This window comes from Chrysemys picta, chromosome 1, assembly GCF_011386835.1.
Source record: "Chrysemys picta bellii isolate R12L10 chromosome 1, ASM1138683v2, whole genome shotgun sequence".
NCBI lineage: Eukaryota > Metazoa > Chordata > Testudines > Emydidae > Chrysemys > Chrysemys picta.
This window is the reverse complement of record NC_088791.1, coordinates 62804802-62823460: the sequence shown is the minus strand read 5'-3', so window position 1 is coordinate 62823460 and position 18659 is coordinate 62804802. Positions and strand designations below refer to the sequence as shown.

Sequence of the window (18659 nt, the reverse complement as noted above, 5' to 3'; positions counted from 1 at the left end):
AGAGGAAAAGTACTGGGACAATTTTTTCAACTGTGACAAGCTGCATGCCTATGCAATGGACAAAGAATGAATTCACTGAATTTTCTATGTGACCAAAGCAAGATGTGCCTTCTTGCCTATTTCAGACACATTTGAGAAACTGAACAAATTGAATACAGGTCTGCAAGGAAAGCTCACAACCTTTACCTTAGTGATCAAAGCAAAGCATTCATGAAAACAATTGTTTTTTGGAAGAATAATCTTTTGAAGACAAACAATGAATCCTTTCCACAGCTTTGCAAGTTCTTGGCTGACAACAAAATTATTCAGCCTCCCACACTGGTGATGGTTGAGCTGAGCATCTCATCAGATGGAGGAACAGCTTGCATCCAAATTACTTGGATTTCTTGGTCACTAGGTTACTGTCTGGGGTCACAGAAAACAGTAAGTCTCAAAATAGGGTTATGGAGAGAAAAAGTTTGAGAAACTCTGCTCTAGAGTCTAGGGTCTGAGGAACAGAAAGCAGCAATGCTCCTTCTGCCTTCAAGCAGCCAGGGAGGAATAGTGGGGGAGGCGTCCAGTTTTTCAGACACTTACAATCTGGAGACTCAATGACAGAAACCTGAGCAGGAATTGCAGCATCTTCTCCTTTCTCTATAGCTGGGTATGGGAGGCTAGGTTCTCATTTAAGCATTGCTCTGACAAAAGGGAGTCCATCTTTTGCTAGTAAGTTTATTTCTCTGGCTATTAAGCATCTGGTAACATTTTCAAACCCTATGTGAGAGGAAATAGGCACACGTGACATGATAAATTAGAAGAGTACAGAATGGGGGGGGGGAGTGAGGAGGAGGAAAAAAATAAACAAGGGGAGGCAGGGAGAAGAATGTTAGAGTCAGAGTTCAAAGCCAGAAGGGATCACTATATCATCCAGTCTGACTCCCCTGTACATCACAGGACAGCAACACCACCATGCACCCACACATTAAACCCCGCAAATGAAATGAGACTGAAGTATTACAGCTCACAAGAGACTAGACTCAGGGGCAGCGAGTTGTATGGGCCCGTGGTGCCTGGGCTCCATCAATATTCAGGGCCCTGCTCCACCAATATTTGGGGCTGGGTCTCTCCCCCGGCCCCAACTGCCACCCCCACGCACCTCCCCCGAGTGTCCCCCAGCCCTACTCGCTGCCCTGGCACACCTGCCCGGGGACCTGCAGCTCCACGCTGACCCTGCTCTGCTGGCTCCCCGGCATCAACTGCTGCCGCAGGGTCCTAGTGCCCCCCATACATAGTGGCAGGCCAGGCTGCCCTTACCCTACCCTTTTGCCTCAGACCCTTCCCTTTTCTGGCAGGACCCTCCACCAGCACAGGAGCCCCCGCTGCCCGCAGTCACCGCACCTGCCCCACACTGGGCAAGGGGCAGTCTCATCCCCCGTGAGGCTACCGTGAGGGGCAGCAGCAGGGGAGGAGGCGTACATGTGATGGAAGCCCACCCCCACCACCACCCCGGCACCCACCACAGGGGAGGCGAGGGAGCTTCCTGGACCTGAGAGGGGTCCTAGGAGCACGAGAAGTGACAGTAGTGCAGGGTGAGTGTGCTGCCAGGAGTGAGGTGGGGGGAGGGGAGATGGGGGCCCCTCCCCCAGAGCTCACTGTTGCCGGCGGGGAGAGGGCTGGGGGGAGTCCTCCTCTCTGGCCCCAGCCCCATGGCAGCCTGCCTGCACCCCAAACTCATTCCCATCCCTGTCCCTCCCCAGAGCCTGCACCCCCAGTCAGAGCCCTCACCTCCCCTGCACCCCAACCCTCTGCCCTAGTCCTGAGCCTCTCCAATGCCCCAAACCCCTCATCCCCCTGCACCCTAACCCTCTGCCCCAGCCCTGAGCCCCCTCCTGCATCATGAACCCCTCATCCCCAGCCCCACCCCACAGCCCTCACCCCTGCACCCCCTCCCACCCCTAAACTCCCTCCCAGGGCCTGCACTCCTCACCCCCTTCTACACCCCCACTCCAAGCCCAGAGCCTGCACCCAAACTCCGTCCCAGTGCCTGCACCCCTCACCCCCTCCTGCACACCCACCCCCTGCCCCAGCCTGGAGCCTGCACCCAAACTCCATCCCAGAGCCTGCACCCCAGATTCCCTCACCCACCCAAACTCCTTCCCAGAGCCTTAGGCGGGTGCGGGGCAGAGTTTGCAGGGGGCAGGTTCTGGGCACCTCCAAACTTTCTACAAACCTGCCACCCCTGACTAGACTTATGTGCTACAAGTAGAGAATAGGAGGAACCAAGGTGCACCAGTGCTCAAGGCCCCTGCAGTGGCAGGGAAGTGATTGAGGTACTCTCATAATTCCAGCAAGTGACCTAAACCCACATGCTGCAGAAAAAGGCAAACACCCCTAATAGTCACTTCCCAGTCCCCACATGATCAGTTAAGACCCTGAGCATGTGAGCAAGAACCAGCCAGCAAAACACCTGAGAGAATGCATGGTGCCTGTAAGCAAGTAGGCAGGTATGGCTCTCCCTCACTGTCAGTCTCTGAAGGAGGCCACGCCCCTTTGCTGACATGCTCCTGAAACAATCTAAGTAAAGGGGAGAAGTCAACTATCTCTGACTCCAACCCTTAGGCAAGGTAGAGCCACAAATAGTTCAGAGGCCCAGGCCTTCAGGCAGAGTGGGGCACCAAATAAAGAGCCTAAGGTGCCAGCAGGGGTTGACCGCCAGCAAATAATCTACGGTCCTGGCTTGTTGGACGTAAACTAGGCCAGGTCTCTTGGCCTGAGGTGGGGAAACTGCCAGCCCAAAAGGTGGGGTGGCAGAGGCTAGGGGGACGCGGGCCTACCTGACTCCGCCACATCCCAGCCCAGGGCTCTAACACTCTGCCACTGGGTCAGCGGGGATCCGCCCACAACGTGCTGACCTAGAGTCAGCAACGTAGCCACATAGACCGCTGCCCCTGGGCCACTTCCTCCCATCAGGGTGTACCTGAAGCCCGGGTCGTCCTCCATCTCTCAAGGGCATATTGCCAGTGGCAATCCAAGCAGCTCTTCAACGTTAAGCGTGCCTGGCAGTTCGGGTATCTGGGATGTGTCCTCGGGACAGCAGAAGTCTTCCACGGGTTCCAGCTCCAGCTGCGAACTGGAAGCCTCTGTCTCCCTCTGTGGCTCCTGCTTATCTGAGCTGCAGGGCCCACCTCTTGCACTTCCTGTTCCTGTACCACCCTTCCGCTTCCAGCATAGTGGCCGAGATCTTCCTGGTTCCATCCACCAGGGGGCGTCTCTCTCCCACCTCAGAGTACTGGCTCACCCCCAACTATCTTCCATCTCTAGCCATGGCCATATTTGATGCTTCAGAAGATGGTAAAAAACCCTCCCAGAATACACTGAGGCAAAAATATCCCTTCTGGACCCCTGCCGGTGGCCAGCTGAAACCCCAAAGCATGAGCTTTAGGAACATAAGACAAACTAGAAGTGAGCCCCAGGGCTGTTGAGCCCTGTCTCCTACCATCACAAACAACCCCAACATAAAACTATACTCTAATTTATCCAGCTCTCTCCTAAAAATTGTTTGCCCCAACAACTCCTATTGGGAAGCTGGTCCAGAACCTCACCCCTCTGATGGTTAGAAGCCTTCTAATTTCCAGTCTGAATTTGTTTATGGCCAGTTGATATTAATTTGTTTTTGTCTTTACCTTAACTAGCTCTTCACCCTCCTTGGTATTTAGAGAGATCAGCAATATCCCTCTCAGCCTTCTTTTTGTTAGGCTAAAGAAGCCAAACTCTTCTAGAGTCCCCTCAGAAGATAGGCCCTCTATTCCCCTGATCATCAAATCTTATTTATGTAGCTGTGTGACTTATCTCCAAAATATCAATTTACTAACCTGATCAATACTGAAGAGACCAGCAGACTGTAACACTTGACACAAAGATTCTACCAGTTTTGTTTTATCAATTGGGTCCATTCCCTTATTTACAATTTCAAACAAACAGTCACATGCTTCCTCCCGAAGAACTTCTACAGACATGTGACCTAGCAGCATATTTATAAACCTAGAAAGGTGAAAACAAGTTAATATATAGACATCACCACATGCATAAGCGAAGTCATAATTTGTATGTTTTCCTACTTACAATGTGGTTTCACTTTAAATTAAATTTAAAAGCCTATATAGTGCACGTGGTTTGTAGATCTAGACAATAACGTGTGTCATTTATAGATGTAGTCAGACCCTTCTAACACTATGGCTTACATTGCTCTGTGAAATCGCTGAGAAATCAGCAAGTATTAAAAAGTTACTTATAACAGGAAGTTGGGTGGCACAATTTTTTTTTTTGTGTGTTATTTCTAGAACAGATTTTTGACATAGGGTATTGTAAATCATATTACCATGCCGCTGACAGGACTGCATACAGAAATACTATCCAAAAGGCAAAGATTTCTAATGAAAAAGAAACCTTACCTTTCATTGGCTATCAGGCTCAAATCTATCCAGGAGACATAAGCTCCAACTACTTCAAGGCACTGGCATGTCAACTCTGCATTAGTATATTGATAATTTTGTAAGATTTGGTACCACGACTCCACTAGGCTTGGAATGCACTGTTCTCTCATGGTGTCTTTTAATAAAGTATTTCTGCGAGCCTCCTATAAATACAGCAGGAGCACATGTTCATCTTTCTATAGATTAGTAGCTTTTGCACATTCACTATCAATGTAAACACTTGGAACAGTTCATGTCCTTGAAAGATGCAAATATTCACAATCCACATTTATGTTGTTTTCCTTATTTTGTTTCCTACTGCTTATTAACTTTAAAAGCTTACTCAAAAGTTGGTAGCCCCAAAACCGCACCTACTTTTCCAGTCTGCTTGCAAAACCAGTACATTGTTTTATTTCCTTTCCCCTTCCTTTCACACAATAATTCAAAACAATTTCCAGTCAGCAATTTCCTTTTCTGAAGAGACACTTAATGCCAAAAAGGGAAGCAGAAAGACTTCCAAACCCTTTTTTTTTTTAAATCATGAAGACTTATAAGTGATGCCTCATCAGAAACCGGAACATTTTAAAAATTAACCAATTTAAAAAACATCAAGTGGACAACAGTCCATTAGACTTCCTACACTACTTCTCATGCACAAGCAAAATGCTGCTGTTACGGGTCACAAACATTACTGAGTTTCTTTAAAATTCAAACACTAGTTGTTTTAATTTAAATTTAAGAACTCGTGAAAAAAGGTTTTTATAAAGTTTTATATACACAGCTGTTGAATGTAAACTACCCTGTAATTCTTTTAAGGCAGAATCCTCTTGGTGAAAAATAGAATCCCTTTTGCTGCCAATAAGATGAACAGTCCTTAAGCCCCAAACAATATTAAAATGATGCAACATAAAAAACATGACATAACTTGCCTCTGATGTATGAACTACATCCCGGTCTACCAGCTCAGCATCAACAGCCATAAGGATTCTGAGGTACAGATCTACTCCTTGAGGGTTAAGGTCTACTACTGACAGAATATCAAAAAAAAACTTGGGCCATTTTGTGAGATATTCAGTGACAAACAGCAATGCAAAGACTTGTGCTGCTTTGTTGCGAATAAAAGTCTTCTCTGGTTGGGGATTCAGCATCTGGAAGAAATAGAATATTTTCTTTATATTTCTTTTATACATTAGAAGAGAATAACTGACTGATTTGGTTGTCCCCTGTACTTAATCAACGCAAACACCATCTCCCATTTCACGGTCATACAGGTTATGTGAAATACAACAAGTGTGCAAAAAACAAAAAAACAAAAAACAAAACAAAAACCACCTTCCCCCTGCCCCCCCCCAAATCTTACATTTTAAACATTATTAAGGTTTTTGAAAAAGATTCAGTTTAAAGACAATTTAGGTGACAATATTCTTCCTATAGGATATGGACAAAGGTACTATGTGCAGTTGAGAAAAGGAAAATCATGCAATTTTTGGCTATCTTGATGGTTTGGAAAAAAGAGCTTTACAAATACAAAAAAAAACCCCACACTTGGTTCTCAACTTGTGCTTTGTCACCCCAATTGGCTGCTGTTTTTGCAGGTGATGAGAAGCTGCTCCCAATTCTCCTTTATTCAGAGAAAAAACTGGGCAGGTACCCAATTCCCCCATCCTTCTGTTACTATACATTTTTCTCCTCATCTCCCTTCACAAGCTCCTTACACGTGTAGCAGCCTTCTGCAAAAGGAAACTAACTAACTAACTACGTACACTGACCCATATTAGCAGATTTCAAGCAAGCTACTGGATGCCACTGACCAGCATTTCCACTTGCTATAACTAATTTTAGAGAGCTCAAGAGGTGAACAAAATGAACACTAACTAATAAAAGTGTATCAACTTCTGTAAGGTGGAAGTATGCCCCTGTGCCTGGTCTACAATGAAGAGAAGGTGAAATCAGAAAGGTGGAATCTCTCTTCAAAAGAGGAAAGATGAGTGATCCTGCCATTTACCCCACAAGTCTAACTTCAATCTCTAATAAAATAAGAGTCTAATACACCACGATACAACTGCACCTTCTTTCAGGAGTTCAGTGAAGAACAGCAAAAGTGGAGAGATTTAATTAAGAGTTAAAATATTCAGAGTTTGGCTAAGTGATGACTAAGATGGATTCTATGTAGGCATTTATATCATGCCTATCACTGTGGTATTGGATAACAGTTTACAAAAGGTTACGTGTATCAAGAAGGGAGAGAAATAATTTAGTGAGGAACCAAAGGGACATAATTGGGAGTGCAATTAAGAGAACATTCAAAAAGTCTTCTTGGCAATGATTTATTTGACCATGGCAGAGTATCCCTAGGAAAATTCTGGAAATTGTCTTGCTTTACATTTAAAGCTATACTGGACAAACTACTACTCAATATACCAGAGGTGTATTGTGCATTGTCAAACAGATGGAATAAGTAATCTTTTTTTGTCTCTATAGGACTTTTTCCCCACCCTCCCAGTAGCCAGAAATTAGGGCTGATGGACAGGAGTCTCCAAAAGAGGAAGAAGGATGCTTCCAACTTCAGACAATGAAAGAAGAGGGGAAGTTGAGTTATATCCCTAAAAAGGAAATCTGTAATGCTCCAAAAGAATTGATACAATTGATTTCTTAACTGAGGTGTAGGATAGGAATAAAAGCAGAGATAACAAGAATTTAAACATTATTTTAAGCACAATTACAAACTTGTTTTCAACACAAGCATTTTAAAAAAATATAAAACCTGAAGAATTAGAATGTCAATCATATGTCTGAATACATTTTGCCATCAGGTAGCTTATCTTTTTCAGGGGTAAATAGGAAGCAAGCTTTAAACCTAGTTTCAAACCTTTAATCTGGTACCAGTTAGTAACCTTGAATAAGCCTGCTGAGCATTATTAATTGCTGTAAAAGAAAAAAAACATTTACCTGAGCTTGTAGCCACGTTACGAGTGTTTCCCTGATTAGCTGCTGTTGGACTTCAGTAAGTTCAGAGTATCTGAAACAAATCATTCAGATCAAAACGATCCTATATCTTATTAGTTTGCTTACTTCTATTCCAAAGATTAAAAAGGCAAAAGCTAAATTACTTAGACATCTGTATTGCCTTCATACGCAGACTGTTCTGTGCAATCTACATACAATCTTACCACAGAAGGAATTCTTTTAACTGTTTGCATATTAGAGTTCTAAAATACTTTCTAGCAACTTATTTAATGAAAGCCATTCTGCACCATATGGGAATAATTTTACTTGTTTGTGTCAGATTGCCATAGCTTTTCTACTACACAATTACATTTCCTCCCCGTCTTCTAATATCACCTTTAAGACTTATAAGAAAAAAAAAGAAGAATTGTCCATGCTGACTGGGATTATTATTTTTAATTAAGATTAAAATTAAAATTAAATTGCATTAGACATTAAAAAATTCATTGTCTCAATTGTGGTCATTCCTTAACTGTGAGCAGTTATTACAATATTGTATTTACATCAAAGCCATTAGTTATCCCATTTGACATTAATACTGAAGGACCAAAGGGTAGTTTTAACTACCACTGTCATTGCTCTCTGTTACTAAATTCAGTTTTGTCCTGATTAATTCCATATCTTAAGGTAAATTTTATACAGATCATTATTTTAAAGTTGCAGTATTACAACCAGGCAAGATTCAACCTTTAAAACTGAGTCACACTCTCCCATAATACAATTTATTCAGGGGCCAAGTCTACTCTTCTGGCCACTTCCTAGGCTCCTGCTGCCAAGTTTTGTAGAGAGACTCATCATTATGGGCAGCACACATAGCAATGGCTACAGTTAAGGTTGTCTGGCCATTAGAAAACCCTGTTTTCAGTTGCTTATAACCTTGCCAAACTTTAATTGTTTGGGCTGAAGTTTTCCATCCCAGGTGTCCACTTTAGGCTGATTTTTTAGAACATTTCAGCAAAAATGGTTCAGCTGTTTCTGGGAACAACAGTAAGGGGAAATGTTATTTTGCCCATGTTAATGAGTTGTTTATAATGATTTTTTTAAAGAAGCTATACAGTCCTCATCCTTTCAAACAGATACTTGAAATTTGAGGGAGGTCACCCTGGTGTCAGGGGTGTGCCTTTTTCTGTTTCTGCAGAAAAAAAAGCTTGAATTTGTCTGAGCTATAAGAATTTGAAAAATCGTTGTTTGCATATACTCACTAAATACCCACAGAGTTTGGTTGCTAAGGTCTCCAAAGGTTCTGTCTGTACTAAGCATGCTCAAATACCCTGCAGCTCCAACCTGTGACTGGACTACTCATATGCCATCCCCATATAAACCGAGCATGCTCCATGCTGTCACTGCAAAGTGTTGAGCAGGACATTCCCTGCAAGTGCTGCTCCAGGCCCCTATAGCACCAGACACCAGAACAGTGCTCTCAATATTCCCACTGTTGGTGCCGACACAGCAAAGAGAAAGATGCAGCTTGACTTCAAACCCAGAGAGTGAGCAATGGAGAGAGAAGCGAAAGAGCACAAGGACTCGGGGAGCAGATATTGCAGGAGCAGAAGGTAGAAAGAATGAGGACAATTAGTAGGAGACAGGCACCTGGAGGGGCAGCAGATGAGGAGAGGGACAGAGACAGGGGAGTCTGCTAGAGAAGTGTCATTCTCTCCTTTCCCCTGCACCAAAACCTGGAATTGAACCCAGGAGTTCCGAGTCTTTACATTCCCCTCTGTTGATATCCAATAGCTGTAAAACCCACTGGCAAAATGTCTCATCTTCCTTTAATGCTTGATCCACATACCGAGAACAACAGCTACCAGTTACTCTGTTAGCTCAAGTGGTAGAGGTCTATGCTGTGGCTCTCAAGGTCCAAACCCTGCTGGTAACCCAAACTGATGGATCAGTGTGGTTCTATGAGATGGAACTTCTGTTTTTTCAGGGTGGGTTTTTTTTTTTAAATTGTGTTTTTTTAATGTAATTTCTTATGTTAAAAGAAAAACAGTCAAAAGCAAGTTTTCCACAATACCCCAGCCTCATACAACCAGGATGGTGTACTGAATGAGGCTTTTGTCTGTAGCGCCCCCGCCATATTTGTTGCAGAAACTGGGAGGCATGTTGTGAAGGAGGCAGGGGATTGCAGTAAAAGAAAGTTTCAGAAAAAAGGCAAATGAATGCTAATCTGAACAACTGTATTCTATGCCTGCCTCTGCCAGAGTTCCTATGTAATGCCAGGCAAGTCATTCAAATGAAGATTTTCAGAGTTGGTCACGAACTTTGTGTTGCTCATTTTCTGGGTGCACAAATTTGCGTAAGTGCTGAGTGCTCACAACTGTAACTGAAGTCAACTGGAGCTATGCTTTGGACATATGTGCTCTAAAAATGCTAAGAACTCTGGAAAACCAGGGAAGTATTTGGGCATTCAGCATTAATTGACATTTCTGGCTTTAAGCAATCTGTGCCTCACTTACTTATTTGTTAAATGGGCATCATAATACCTATTTTCACAGGAGCACTGTGAAGGTAATATTGGGGTGCTTCATAACCATTCATTAATTTATGGAGAGTGCACCACAGAAACATCCAGGAGGACATAATTTTGCATTCAGGACAGGATTTGAATGGTGTGTGGTAAATAAAAACTGGGGCTACACACTGAAGAGGATAAACACCTATTAAATAACTACTCATTTATTTAATAAGGCAGGGATCCTGTGGAAAAAATAATGTGGACACATAATTAAAGCTTGTATCACAACACATATACACAAAAGGGCCAAATTAAGATTGCATAAACAACCATAAATCTGGCATTTCCTAACTTTTGAGTTCTTCACTTTGCAACTTAATGTTCTCTCTCTCTCTCTCTCTATATATATATATATATAAAAATAAAAATAAAACACACATACATAAATAAAAGTATCATAGTTTGAAGCAAAACACCTTCATAAATAAATGTATTTCCCCACTATTTAAGAATAATTTTACAATTTTAAAAAGTAATAACATAAGCCAAGTTTCTAAGGTGTGTGGGTTTTTTTTATTTTTATTAAAGTCAAAATATTTTGAATGTTACTGATCAAGCTTTTAATTTCTTTGCACAGAATGTGAGTGGGAAAACAATTATTCTATATACTATTACTATAAGAAGAAAAGCGTTTCTCACTTGAATTTAATTTGATGTTCTATAACTTGAAAGCAGAAGAATTTGATGTGATCATCCCTGGAATTAGAAGAGAAAAAGTACAATCAACACAATGGAAATATTGCAGCCCATTTCTCCAGGAAGACTACACTCCTGGAACTGTGTAATCAGTTATCGATTCTTATGAAGAACTTCTCTACTATAGAGAAGAAAAATCAGTTACCGGTATATCTGCTGCAAAATGAAAATGAGCAGAGTCATTACAAATACACATTAACAAACACACAACCAGTTTTGATTATTTGTTTTCCTTTTTAACAACTCATTTGTTATATTGCCTAGTTTATTCAATTGTTATATTTTAACTACAGCACACAGTCAAGGGGTGCTTTAATTACAGAATTTGACGCAGAGTTAAAAGCTTTTTTGTTTTATATTATGCTGCAAAAGGTAAGAGTCTAATTCCAGCTCCTTGCAGCAAAATTTTTTTAAACCCATCACAATGGCATTCACTTGAGGCTTCAGCTGAGGCACTATTGAAAGTAATGGTTGGGATGGTTTACAAAATAGCAACCACTAGCCTGGCTCCAGCTTTCAATTGTACATCACCTAACTGCTTAATTTCACTTATTACAAAGTGATTGAGAGGTGGAAACCAACTCAACTATTTTTATAAACAAGTTCTGAAAAGTTTGGAGTACCATCACTGTAAGTGAACCATTAAAGGAAAGTTGTAGCTGGCCGTTAAGGAGAGGAGAGGAGTTGTAATGACAGTCAAGATAACTTTAAAACAAATTATGACAGTATGAAGACTCCAATACGTTCCACAGTAACAGAAATAATTTGAAGCTAAAAATCATCACTCAACATGGGATGATATAGTTATCTCAGGCCAATATAACCTATTTTTCTTGACAAAAAAATTAAAGACACCAACAGCACATAGTTTACTTTTAACTTTTTTTTTTTTTAAATAAAAATCACATTTTTAATCCCAGTAAGGCATTTCAGGGTATAGTACTAAGCTGTTCCATCTTGGGCAAAAAAGGCTCTACTCCTCTCAGGATACACTATGTACTAGAGACAGAGCAAACACTCCATTCCCTCTCATGGTTTATTCCTGAGTTTCACATAATTTACAGTGTAACAAATATTTTCCCAAATGGCAAATACCAGGAGAAAGATTTTAGTATGACATTAAAAGTTCAAAACTTGTCTTCATACAAGAAATTAAAAATTGATAAATTAGAACTCAAACAGGCCAGGTCATCAGCTAGACAAATTAGAGGATTGGGCAGAAAAAAACCTGATGAGGTTCAACAAGGACAAGTGCAGAGTCCTGCACTTAGGACGGAAGAATCCCATGCACTGCTACAGACTAGGGACCGAATGGCTAGGTAGCAGTTCTGCTGAAAAGGACCTAGGGGTCACAGTGGACGAGAAGCTGGATATGAGTCAACAGTGTGCTCTTGTTGCCAAGAAGGCTAACGGCATTTTGGGCTGTATAAGTAGGGGCATTGCCAGCAGATCGAGGAACGTGATCGTTCCCCTTTATTCGACATTGGTGAGGCCTCATCTGGAATACTGTGTCCAGTTTTGGGCCCCACACTACAAGAAGGATGTGGAAAAATTGGAAAGAGTCCAGCGGAGGGCAACAAAAATGATTAGGGGTCTGGAGCACATGACTTATGAGGAGAGGCTGAGAGAACTGGGATTGTTTAGTCTCCAGAAGAGAAGAATGAGGGGGGATTTGATAGCAGCCTTCAACTACCTGAAGGGGAGTTCCAAAGAGGATGGAGCTCGGCTGTTCTCAGTGGTGGCAGAGGACAGAACAAGGAGCAATGGTCTCAAGTTGCGGTGGGGGAAGTCCAGGTTGGATATCAGGAAAAACTATTTCACTAGGAGGGTGGTGAAACACTGGAATGCGTTACCTAGGGAGGTGGTGGAGTCTCCTTCCTTGGAGGTTTTTAAGGCCCGGCTTGACAAAGCCCTGGCTGGGATGATTTAGCTGGGAATTGGTCCTGCTTTGAGCAGGGGGTTGGACTAGATGACCTCTTGAGGTCCCTTCCAACTCTGATATTCTATGATTCTATGATCAGCAGGTCTGCTGCTGCAAAAGAGACAGTCTATTTCCAGACATGTTTTTTCACACAAGGAGGTGAGGAAAAGACAGTTACCTTTTCTGTAACTGGTGTTCTTTGAGATGTGCTGCTCATGTCTATTCCACAAAAGTGTGCATGCTCGCCATGTGCACGGATGCCGGAAGTTTTTTCCCTAGCAGTACCTGTACGGGGGAGTGCCGCCTGCGACCCCTGGAATGGCACCTGCTCCCTGCTGCACGCTCCCCCGACCCTCAGTTCCTTCTTGCCAGACAACTCCAACAGAGGGGAAGGAGGGTGGGATGTGGAATAGACATGAACAACACATCTCAAAGAACACCAGTTACGGAAAAGGTAACTGGTCTTTTCTTCTTCGAGTGATTGCTCATGTGTATTCCATAATAGGTGATTCCTATTGGAGGAATATCTGTTGGAGGTGGGTAGGAGTTCACAAGTTCCCAGGATGGAGGACAGCCCTGCCAAACCTGGCGTCATCCCTGGTCTGGGAGACGATTGCATAGTGCGAGGTGAATGTGTGAACCAAAGACCACGTGGCGGCCCTACAAATGTCCTGGATGGGAACGTGGGCCACGAAGGCAGCCGATGTCAAGTGTGCCCTTACAATGGGTGGCAGGGGGACGCCCGCCAGCTCATAACAGGAACAGATGCACAAAGTGATCCAATTGGAAAGCCGCTGAGTGGAAATCGGCTGGCCCCTTGCGTGCTCAGCTGAGGCGACAAACAGTTGCGAGGACTTTCTGAACGGCTTAATCCGCTCGACGTAGAAAGCCAGAGCCCACCGCACATCGAGCGTGTGGAGGCGGTGCTCTTCACTGGATGCATGAGGCTTGGGGCAGAGGACAGGAAGAAAAATATCCTGACCCATGTGGTAGACGGAGACCACCTCCGGGAGGAATGCTGGGTGTGGGCGGAACTGGACCTTGTCCTTATGAAAGACCATGTACAGCGGTTCAGAGGTCAGGGCCCTGAGCTCCGAGACTCGCCTGGCTGACGTGATAGCAACCAGGAAGGCCAATTTCCACAAGAGGTGAGACCAGGAGCACGTGGCCAGTGGTTCAAAAGGGGGCCCCGTGAGACAAGACAACACCAGGTTTAGGTCCCACTGCGGAACTGGGGGGAAGGGAGGTCTAGAATACAGGAAAAGGCTGTCCAGACACTTCAGGAACCAGCCAGGCATAGAATGGGAAAACACCATGTGTCCGTGCACCAGCGGATGGAAGGCCAATATGGCTGCCAGGTGCACCTTAACTGATGAGGGCACCAGTCCCTGGGCCCTCAGGTGGAGGAGGTAATCAAGGATAAGCTGGATTGGGACAGTCACCAGGGAGACACCCTGGTCCGCCGCCCACCTAGAAAATCGAGACCATTTTGCCAAATAAGCGCGGCGAGTTGAGGGCTGTCTACTTTCGAGGAGGACGCGCTGAACTTGCTCCCAGCACGTCCTTTCCTCTCCCCCTAGCCATTGAGCAGCCACGCCGTGAGCTGAAGAGCCGCTAGGTTGGAATGGAGGAAGTGGCCCTGGTCCTGGTCCTGTGAGAGCAGGTCTGGGCAAAGGGGCAACGGCCACGGCAGAGCTACGGCCAGGCCCGTGAGGGTCCCGTACCAGTACTGCCTAGGCCATGCCGGGCCAATCAGGAGGACCCAGGCCTTGTCCGACTTTATCTTTTCCAGGACCTTGCTGATTAGAAGGGGAAAAGGCGTAGAGAAGCTGGCCTGACCAGGACAGGAAAAAGGCATCGGAGATAGCGCCCCTCCCCAGACCCCCCCCCCCGGAGTAGAACCAGGGGCATTGCCGGTTCTGCCGAGTCATGAACAGGTCCACCTGGGGAGTTCCCCACCTTTGGAAAAGCCGGTGGGCCACTTCCAGGAGGAGACCACTCATGTTGGAAAGAGGAGTCCCTGCTCAAGCAATCTGCCCTCTCGTTCCGGGCGCCCAGTAGGTGGAAGGTTTTTCGGTGGATGTTGTGGCCTATACAGAAGTCCCACAGCCTGAGGGCTTTGCGGCAGAGGGCAGAGGATCGGGCCCCGCCTTGCCTGTTGATATAGAACATCGAGGCCGTGTTGTCCGTGAGGACTCTGACTCCCCTGCCCTCCAAGTGTGAGCAGAAGGCCATATATGCCAGCTGCACCGCCCCGAGTTCCTTGACGTTTATGTGTAGGGTCAGGTCTTTAGCTGACCACAGGCCTTGGGTCTGAAAGCTCCCCACATGGGCCCCCCCAACCCAGGTCTGACGCATTGGACACCAGCTCCAGCGACAGGCCCCTGTCCCTGAACGGGACCCCTTGGAGCATGTTGTTTGGGGCGGACCACCACCATAAGGAGGTGATCACAGAGTCCAGCATGGTGAGGACCTTGTCCATCCTGTCCGTGGCCTGGGAGAAATTCAAGGCCAACCAGAGCTGGAAGGGCCTCATCCCGAGTCTGGCGTGACAGACCATGTACATGCACGCCGACATGTGACCCAAGAGCTACAGGCAAACCCTGGCTATTGTCACCGGGAACCTTGTGACCAAGTCGATGAGACCTTTCAGGGTCTCGAACCTGTTTGGTGGGAGAGAGGCCCTGGCCGACAAAGCGTCCAGGAGCGCTCCGATAAACTCTATGCGTTGGACCGGGACTAACATGGACTTGGTGTTGTTTACCAGCAGGCCCAAGGCAGTGCACATGGACAGGAGGAGTGCCACGTGATCTCTCACCCGAGACCAGGAGGTACCCTTGACAAGCCAATCATCCAGATAGGGAAATATCTGGACTCCCTGTTGATATAGGTAGGCCACTACCACCGACATGCATTTTGTTAACACCCTCAGGGCAGTGGACAGCCCAAACAGTAGGACTGTAAATTGGTAATGACTCTGTTCCACCACGAAACAGAGGAAGCACCTGTGCCCCTCGAATATGTGGATGTGGAAGTACACATCCTGTAGATTGAGGGCAGCGTACCAGTCCCATCCATCCAGGGAGGGGATGATGGAGGCCAGGGAGACCGTGCGGAACTTGAGCTTCACCACGTGCTGGTTCAGACCCCGTAGGTCGAATATGGGCCTGAGCCCCCCCTTTGGCCTTCGGGATAAGGAAGTAACAGGAGTAATACCCCTTGCCCATGAACTCCTCAGGCACCGCCTCTATTGCTCCTAGTCCTAGGAGCCACCCCACCTCCTGCTCAAGCAGAGCTTCGTGCGAAGGGTCCCCCAGGAGGGACGGGGGTGGTTGGGCGGGGAGGAAGTAAACTGGAGGGTGTAACCCCGAGAGATGGTGTTGAGAATCCATTGGTCCAAGGTGAGCCGCGAGCATTCTGGGAGGAAAGCATGATTTCCCCATGCTAAATTTTTCCCCTACTATTACTCACACCTTCTTGTCAACTGTTTGAAATGGGCCATCCTGATTATCACTACAAAAGTTTTTTTTTCCTCCTGCTATTAATAGCCCACCTTAATTGATTAGTCTTGTTAGAGTTGGTATGGCAACACCCATTTTTTCCATGTTCTATGTGTATATAAGATCCTACTGTATTTTCCACTGCACGCACCCGATGAAGTGGGTTTTAGCCCACGAAAGCTTATGCCCAAATAAATTTGTTAGTCTCTAAGGTGCACCAAGTACTCCTCGTTCTTTTTGCTGATACAGACTAACACAGCTACCACTCTGAAACCTGTACTAATTTTTTGTGTGTTTTAAAAACAGCTATGTCAAATTGCCAAATAATCTGGACCAACTTTAATAAAAAGTCTGCTTCTAGGTGGAAATCTTACACTATGTGTAGCTTCAGCATGAAGCCAGTTATAAGAGAGTTATAAATCGATGACAGAAAGTGTCAGTTACAAAAACACCATAAAAAGTAATTTATTATAAATCAATCCCATTTATACAATCTGATTAGCAACAAAAAAAGCCATAAAGAAGCACAGTGTTCAGTATACTTTCGAGAATGCTAAACTATTTTTATGGATTTATAGTTATTACCTGTATATTCTTTGGGCTAATGCTTCTGCACAGACCTGCCAAGCATCTTGGGAGATCTTCAGCTGTTCAAAATAGGCCAATGCCTGCAATCATCCCAAAACATTTTATTTAGAATTGCCAAGGACCAGGTAAAGCATCTGTAATTCCAAGCAAGTTCATGATTGAAAGGTAAGGGAGGCATCATTTGATTCATAAAAGCTCCAGAATTATAAATTCCCTGGAGTCACCCTGTAGTATCGGGCAGGGGGACTTGCTGCCCACTCCCCCAGCTCCAAGTCCTCTGCTTGATGGAAATTTTGATAATACTGTGTCGTCAGAAATGGCTCAAGTTGAGTATCATTCGAAAGCCCCTTCTCCCACAAACACAAACATGTACCAAACATGACAAACATAGAACAATTATGTAGATATATAACCAAGAAAATGTTTTAAAAAAAAAATCAACATTACTATTTTACATTTTTATTTGTAGTTTAACAGTATCACATCAAACATGCAGCCCTCACAAAATTAAACGGTGGCCCTCAGACTATCAGTTAATTTTCAGAATATGATAACTGATTGTTTTATTGTTATAGATTATTATAAATGGAAGGAATGCTTCAAGATGATCTGACATCAGCAAAAAAGTTTATTGGTACAGATCATCAGCTTTGTTTACAACTTTTTTGGGGGGGGGGGGGCGGGGGGGGAGGAGGAGGAGGTATAACAACAAGGCTGGTTAAGATGCCAGCATCCAGCCAGAAATTACGAGAATCCATCTGCAATGGTACTCACATAGTTACATAACAATTATAATCCCAAAGTATTTTATTAAAGCTCCTTGTTTTTACTTTGGTTTTGACCATTTTTAGGCATTAATGGGAAACTACCACCACCAACTAGTAGTAGCTGAACCTTTGGAGAATGCCACTGCAGAGGACTTAAACACAACACTCTGTAGCACCTTATAAGCTATAAGAAGTGCACCCATAACCTGAATTTGGCAAGGTTGGAGAGGAAGTGTATTGGGCATCAGGAAAAGTTGAAGATGCCAGGACAAGTGCCAGCTGTGACCAAGATGTGCCTTATTCTAGGTCCCAATGCTGTATTTCAAGAAGAACACCTACTTCTGCAGTCATGGAACGTAAAGAGGAGCACTGACTCAAAAGATGCCCTCACAAGACACTATCACATCCAGTGATACACCGAGAACATACGTAAAATGTTGCATCGAAAGGTAAAAATAACAAACAAATACTGATTTTACTACTGAAAATTATGCAACTCAGCTGGAGTTCATAAATTGCCTCACAGAGGCTCTAATGCAGAGGTGGGCAAACTAAGGCCCCTCCTGCCCGGCCCCTGAGCTCCTGGGCAGGGAGGCTAGCCCCCGGCTCCTCCCCTGCTGTTCCTCCTCCCCCGCAGCCTCAGCTCACTACGCCACCGGCGCAATGCTCTGGGCAGCCAGGCAGCGCAGCTGCAGAGCCACAGCCTGACCTGGTGCTCTGTGCTGCACAGTGGTGTGGCTGGGCGGCTCTAGTGTCGGATAGGTGGTGGGGGCTGGGCCATGCCCTAACCGGCCCACCATACAATTTTGGAAACCCAATGGGGCCCTCAGGCCAAAAAGTTTCCCCATCCCTGCTCTCATGGGCGGGAAAGTGGTGGCGATGGCCAATGGAGAGGCTTAGTACACAGAAATATGTGTTTTGAACAGAATTGAAGAGGAACAAAATGCTTAGCAGAAAGCCTCTTAAAGCACTTATTGAAGATAACTCTGGGATATGAACCTGTTTTTAGCAATCTTATCTGTGGAAATGAATCACAATGCATATCTTAAAAGCAGCAAAAGCCATAGCGCAATCAAAAGCGGAAGAAAGAGCTATCAAAGGTAACATGAAGACTGTTTGTTGCTGCTAAATTTTTACCAAAAAGCATTTTGTCCTGTAGTATGTGGGAGTTTCAGGGATTCATGGCTGACGTCGAACCTGACAAAATAATACTGC

General features: G+C 44.9%; 1 protein-coding gene across 4 annotated transcripts in view; it reads right to left on the bottom strand.

The window, feature by feature from the left end:
* XPOT (exportin for tRNA) overlaps positions 1–18659 on the bottom strand; it is a 69369-nt gene that overhangs the window by 35858 nt on the left and 14852 nt on the right. For all 4 annotated transcript variants that reach the window (XM_005303183.5, XM_065558096.1, XM_065558112.1 and 1 more), the window contains 6 exons: positions 16675–16757; positions 10612–10668; positions 7401–7470; positions 5381–5599; positions 4431–4615; positions 3852–4020 (listed from right to left, as the gene is read on the bottom strand). In XM_005303183.5, coding sequence (XP_005303240.1) covers positions 3852–4020; positions 4431–4615; positions 5381–5599; positions 7401–7470; positions 10612–10668; positions 16675–16757 — 783 coding nt within the window. The remainder of the gene's footprint in view (positions 1–3851; positions 4021–4430; positions 4616–5380; positions 5600–7400; positions 7471–10611; positions 10669–16674; positions 16758–18659) is intronic.